General features: G+C 44.6%; 2 protein-coding genes across 3 annotated transcripts; one reads left to right on the forward strand and one right to left on the reverse strand.

Moving 5' to 3' along the window:
- The first annotated feature begins 1,621 nt into the window (after positions 1–1,621).
- Positions 1,622–2,705, forward strand: LOC135615692 (photosystem I reaction center subunit III, chloroplastic-like). Its single transcript, XM_065114539.1, has 2 exons — positions 1,622–2,450; positions 2,565–2,705. Exon 1 carries the CDS (start codon positions 1,706–1,708, stop codon positions 2,387–2,389), a length of 684 nt encoding a protein of 227 aa, XP_064970611.1. The 5' UTR covers positions 1,622–1,705; the 3' UTR covers positions 2,390–2,450; positions 2,565–2,705.
- A 797-nt stretch (positions 2,706–3,502) lies between these two features.
- LOC135615691 (phytoene synthase 2, chloroplastic-like) lies at positions 3,503–5,601 on the reverse strand. Of its 2 annotated transcripts, XM_065114538.1 has the most exons (6): positions 5,238–5,601; positions 4,805–4,855; positions 4,522–4,694; positions 4,208–4,443; positions 3,891–4,083; positions 3,503–3,782 (listed from the first exon to the last, which is right to left on the reverse strand). In XM_065114538.1, exons 1-6 carry the CDS (start codon positions 5,599–5,601, stop codon positions 3,606–3,608), a joined length of 1,194 nt encoding a protein of 397 aa, XP_064970610.1. In that variant the 3' UTR covers positions 3,503–3,605. The 2 variants fall into 2 exon arrangements, with proteins under 2 accessions (XP_064970610.1, XP_064970609.1); XM_065114537.1 differs by having other exon boundaries at positions 4,208–4,694.
- Between the last annotated feature and the right edge of the window lie 671 nt (positions 5,602–6,272).

A 6,272-nucleotide genomic window follows, 5' to 3' on the forward strand; every position in this document is an offset into this window, starting at 1 on the left:
AAGGGCGCGTCCCGTTCCCGTGAAAGATATGGCAAGGAATATGGTGGCCCAAGATGAAGAGCCTCAACGTGAAGAAGTAGGCACAGTCCCCGGCGCGCCACAAGCTGCCGCCACCACCCAACGTTTGCAACAACACTTCGGCTTCCTCCAATGACTACTACTGCTTCGGTCAACGAAAAGCTTTATCCTTGTGTTGCATGTCAGTTGATGAAGCTAAACAAATGGGTTTTTCGAAAGGTACCGGACTTTGACATCACTATTAATTGTTCCCTTAGGACCTCCGTATCATTCATTGCTTCTCCAAGTCATGTTAGACCTTGAAGAGCAATCATCTTGTTAGAGAGAGAGTAGAGCCAAGAGGTTGCTGAGAGAGAAATATGTGCTGCAAGTACCTATCTTATCGAATGGAGAGACCTAATTAGATCTTGTTAGAGAGAGAGAATAGATCTATAGAGAAAGAAAATATCATTATAGAGAGAAAAATATGACTATTTTACAGAGAGAAAATATATTATTAGAGAGAGAGAACAAATAAAGAGAAAAATTTTGAGAAAAGAAAAAAAATCTAGAGAGAGAAAATTAAAGGAGAGAGAAACTAGAGATAGAAATTTTTTTGAAGTACATGCCATATCAACAAGAAAGCAATCAATAGATTAGGTTGTAATAAAAGAATGATAATTTGCAAGTTATCTCCCTAAAAATAATAATTAATTATGTAATCATTCGATTCATACATTGCACAATTTGTAACTGCACGTCTCTTACAGTTGTTGCATGATTGTTCGTTCGCTTGATTCTCGATGATGAATGATGGAATCGCAGATTGCTATGATGCTGTCGATGTTGCCATTTGTGTTTAATCGACATCCAAACAATTCGTTCACTGTCTGTGTGCATGAAGCCATGGGAGGAGGAGGAGGACTGACGATGGTTGGTTGGCCCTGCAGGGATTAAGCATGTAGCAGTGCAGGAGAGAAGTAGTGAAGTGGCGGTGATCGGCCAAAGTCGACCGACAGCAGGTGGAGCAGCAGCTAAAGAGCTTCGACAGGGAGGCGAGGTTCCAGAGGTGGCGCCCATTCTCCCAGCAAGAGGACAATGCTCTCACTGCAGAAAGCAGGGGACCGTCTACCAAGCGGCAGTCGAAGACAGCGTGCACGTGAGGAAGATTAAGGTGGTGGCTGGAATGGGGAGGCCCAACTTAGGAAGAGGAATGCTTAGTCACAACACCTCTCTCTCTCTCTCTCTCTCTCTCATTTAGCAGCAAGAGTTCGCCTGAGAGTGTGCGCTTTTAGTTTCTTCCATGCACGCATGCATGCATGCGTTGCTTTACCTCATTGTATCTCTCATTCATGTTTGAAGGATTGGCTGTGTGTGGTTGTGTTGCTATTTCTACTGTCGTTTATGTTTGAAGTTAGTCTGATTTCATAGAGTGATAGTACCATAATCCAAACATGAATGATGATGGAATCAATGAGATCTTCAATGGCCTCACCACAACCACAAGCTTGCGAGAAAATCTTAGAAACTCCCTCTCCCAATCCTCGGACTCCAACTCACTCTCTTCTTCCCCACCTTATCCCTCTCCATATCCTTTTCTTTATCCCTCCCTGGTAATGCTAGAGAAACAGTCGTATTATTATAGGAGAGGAAGATAGCAGCTCAGTGATCCAAAAGAGGAAGAGAAGTAGGAGAAGTGTACACACCAATGGCTTCTCTATCTTCCATCTCCCCCCTCTCCAAACCCCTCTCCCCAAATCCCAAAGCTGTCACCTATAAGCCTCGCTTCTCCATCTCATGCTTTTCTTCCTTACCCCAACAACAAGGAGAAGACTCCATCTCTTCCTCTCTCAAGACCTTCTCCGCGGCCTTGGCGCTCTCTTCCTTCCTCGTCTCCTCCGCCGCCGCCCCTCCTCCGGCGGCCGCCGACATCTCCGGCCTCACCCCCTGCAAGGAGTCCAAGGCCTTCGCGAAGCGAGAGAAGCAGTCCATCAAGAAGCTGGAGGCCTCCCTGAACAAGTACGCGCCCGACTCGGCGCCGGCGCTCGCCATCAAGGCCTCCATCGAGAAAACCAAGCGCCGGTTCGAGAACTACGGCAAGTTCGGCCTCCTGTGCGGCTCCGACGGTCTGCCCCACCTCATCGTCAACGGCGACCAGCGGCACTGGGGCGAGTTCGTCACCCCGGGCCTGTTCTTCCTCTACATCGCCGGCTGGATCGGGTGGGTCGGACGGAGCTACCTGATCGCCATCCGGGACGACAAGAAGCCCACCATGAAGGAGATCATCATCGACGTCCCGCTCGCCAGCCGGCTGTTGTGGAGGGGCTTCATCTGGCCAGTGGCGGCGTACAGGGAGCTCGTCAACGGGGAGCTCGTCGCCAAAGACGTGTGATCCGCCGGTGCAGTTGAGATGAAACGCCGCTATCTATCAAATTAGCTTCAAACAGTGTCATGTCAGCTTCTAATTTGCTTGTGAAGTCTACCTGTGATTCTTGCATATTGCATCTGAACATTATACATCAAGAAGGTCACTGATCACATAGTTTATTTCCTCCTCCATGTCGCAGATTGGTGCAAGAAAAAGAGGGGGGGAGGAGCTCAGTTTGGGTTCATAACACAAAATCTACATATGCTTGAGTGTTGTGTATTCAAGACTTGTATATGTATTTGTAATTTATCTTTGAACTTCCCATTCTTTTGAAAGCCAATTAATTCATGTTTGAGACACCATTGACATCAATTTACATTCTGATTCCAATAGCTAAGGTTGAGAAATCTTATTCACTACCAGTTTAAGTAATTTAATGATATTTTTAATATACTTTAGAATTTTTAACATAACATATTAACTATATTTTATTTTTGAAAAGAAATCTAAACTTACAATTATGTAATTTGACCCCCCAATTCTAATAAATCGACTTGAAATCCCAATTGCCAGCTGCCCCATGCCAATGCTCAGTGTGAAGGCCAGCCTCTCCTCTCATTTCTTCTTCCCTCTTCCAAGTGCTCTTGTAGCTCATCCAATATAGAGGGCCAATCAAGAGGAGTGAAAAAAAGTACATAGAGACGAAGTGTTATATTGAGGAAAATCCTTCCTCATATAAATTTTTTTTTTCTTAGGAAATTCCTTATCTTAATCTATATAAATAGGAGACAAACATCTTAATATATTTAAGCTAAAGTTTTTTAATAATTATTCTTATCTTTTATTATTTTTAGAGGCTCATAAAAAAGAACATGTTAATCAAAGAACATGTTAATCAAAGTGTCCCTTACAATCTAATGAAGGAAGCAGTTAGACCCCTTTAACACTGACTCAGTCTTCTGACGCACAATATCATTATCTTTTACCCTCTTCTTCTCCAAATCATTGGAGTTAGACACCTTCTTATATACACTGTTAAAGGTACTACAGCTACAGTTGCTTATGATTTTTGTGCAGCTGGCCATGGTGTCATGAGATTGACAACTACTATGATATGGATTCAGAACCAATCAAGTATAAAAGAAACAAAAATGATGGGAGTTGTTTGATTTCACCACAAGTAAAATGGTGACACAAAAATACATCTTTGTGCTGAGGGAGTAGAGAGAGGAAGTGAACATTATGTCCTTGTTGCTCCTGTAAAGCTGGAAGGGCCCCGAAGTGCCCTGGCATATGCTATGGGCAATGAAGCCAGTTTCTTTGCTATTCCTACATATGCACGCCTTGTGAAGTTGTTGTAGTCATTTGCTTCGATGGCGTCAAGGATCTGTCGATATAGCAGCAGAGAAGCCAAAACCTGAACGACAATAAGTTTGTCCTTCAACAACATTTTAATGATATATGTTGGATAACACAACCCAATGTCACATTAAAGAAGAAGAAGAAGTAAGGTCTGTTTTTATACCGGCCATCTGCTAGCTGAATTCAGCTCGTATATGCCCTTCTCAGCCTCCTCAAAGAACATCCTGGCTCGCCTAATCTGTCCCTTCATGAAGCTCCTCCATTTGTCTGTCACTCTTCCTTTGAAGATGTCATCATCTGATAGACCAGCTTGTGCCAATTCATCCTGCGGAAGGTAGATTCTCCCCCTCCTAGCACTGAGTGGAAGTAAAAGAGATCGAGTTCAAGGAATACGATACTTCACGGGCAAAAGTTATTAGGTTCATGCACCAGAGAATATGATGTTCAACGTGAGCAATTGAGATTGCAAGGGAAACTTACTCTTCTCCAACATCCCTTAGTATGTTGGTTAGCTGATTGGCAATGCCAAGAGCCAAGGCTGCGTTGTAGACGCTCTCGGTCGAGGCCTTCGAATCTGGGGCAATCCCCATCACTGGCACAATCATCAGCCCCACTGTGCCAGCTACATAGTAGCAGTAGAGATAGAGCTCATCGAAGTTGTTGTATCTTGATTTCCACAGGTCCATTCTCATTCCATCTACCATGGCCTTGAAGGGCTGCACGAGGAGCAACATGAGATATGTGTCATCTTCAGTTGTCTTTGAAAGTTGATAGTTTTCAGTATCTTTCTTTACCTGAATGTCCACTGGGAACTTCGATACTGTGTCTGACAGAGCCGCATCATACATATCGTATGGGCGGCCATTGAATGTATCTTCCAATCTGTGCTGCCACCGATCCAGAGCAGTGGGTGTCATGTGGGAAGCATTGGGTCCATCGACAAGTTCATCAGTTCTTCTGCACCACACTGAACATCAAAGCACAGAATTATGCCGATAGCAATGGCGGAAGATCTTTCCATCTGAAGGAAAAACAATTCTGAGCCTTAGAAGAGATGCATAAAAGAGGATGGCATACCATCGATTGCCCAAATAGCCCTTCTCCTCTCTGGAGTCATAAGCAATGTTCCTGAGAATAATTAGATCACCGAAGAACTCGCTTTAGATTCTGTTTAAGATGAATCTGCATCACATGAAGGAAACTGTTCTATCTTATTTATGACATGACATGAGTAAAAGCAACTTCTAAGGAGAAATCAGAGACTCCCTAAAACAAGGAAGAAAAAGGGGAGAGAGAGAGAGGAAGAAGATATATGGCTGATCAAATGTCACAACGTTAGAAGGATAAGAAAAGATCCAAATTCTGATTGGAATCAGTGGATTGCTTTGAGAGCTAGACAAAATAGTCAACATGGTTAATAGAATACCACAGGAATATTGATGAGGCCAAGCAAGCTGCAGATCCAAGATCTAGAATTCCATTGCAAATTCAAACCAAGATAAAGAACTACCCAAGTAGAAATTCTTGGCATACTCAGCGCAGACCTCGCCGCACCGCTCGTACGCCTCGTAAAGGAGGTCCCCTCGCAGAGGAACCGGCGGGAGCTGCACCGTCGCCGGCCTCTTCCTCCTCGTCTCGCCCACCAGCGCCGCCTGCCTGAGGACCACCTCGTAGACCAGCTCCTCGGAGGTCCTCGACGGCGTCACGACCAGGCTGGCGGGCACCGAGTGCCCTGAGGTGGGCGCCGGCCGAGAAAAGCTCCACGCCACGCTGCTTCTCCTCCAGCTCCGCCTCTTCACCTCTATGAACTGGTTCAGCAACGAGCACCTGATGCTCTCCTTGGGCGATACAACCCAGACAACAGAGCCAGACATCAGAGTTGCTGTATGCATCAGATGAACACTTGTCGGTTTTCACTTTGGTTCTTACGAGCTCTTCTTGCTGGTGGTGGGAGGAAGAGGAGGAGGAGGAGAAGAGGAGAGGAGCGAGGTTCTTTATTGGCTTTTGGAGGTGCGACCCGAATCCATCTCGGTGGCGCCGCTGCTCATTTTAAATGGTGGTGTGATGGCCGCAGCCATCGGATGGCGGTGTCAGAGGACGTGGAGATAGCGAGGCTTCTCGAGGCCGGACTCTTCTGGATCTCTCCAACCACATGCTCTGTTCTCTGTAGAAGAACAAGGAATCATCCAGAGGTGATCTGTGTACAGTGGAGGAGAGTCTTTATATTATTATATTTTATTTATACATTCAATATTATCAATGCCTATTTATTTATACCGATGAGATCGTACATTAAAAGGTTCATTCACCTTTTAATGTACTTAGTCAAAGTTTCATGTACTTCTCAATAGTTATTCTATTCCATATAATCTTCCTTTTTCTTTATGTAACCTATTTTTCTAGATATAATGTGTATTATAATAAATTAAGTTTATCTTCTTACCCTCTCTCTTCCCTTCTGTGTCAAGAAGGGCTTGACACAGAAAGAGAGAGAGAGAGAGAGAGAGAGAGTTGAGGTTTTTGTTGTGTGGTCCATTCTTCTTAT

This window comes from Musa acuminata, chromosome BXJ2-6 (assembly GCF_036884655.1).
Source record: "Musa acuminata AAA Group cultivar baxijiao chromosome BXJ2-6, Cavendish_Baxijiao_AAA, whole genome shotgun sequence".
NCBI lineage: Eukaryota > Viridiplantae > Streptophyta > Magnoliopsida > Zingiberales > Musaceae > Musa > Musa acuminata.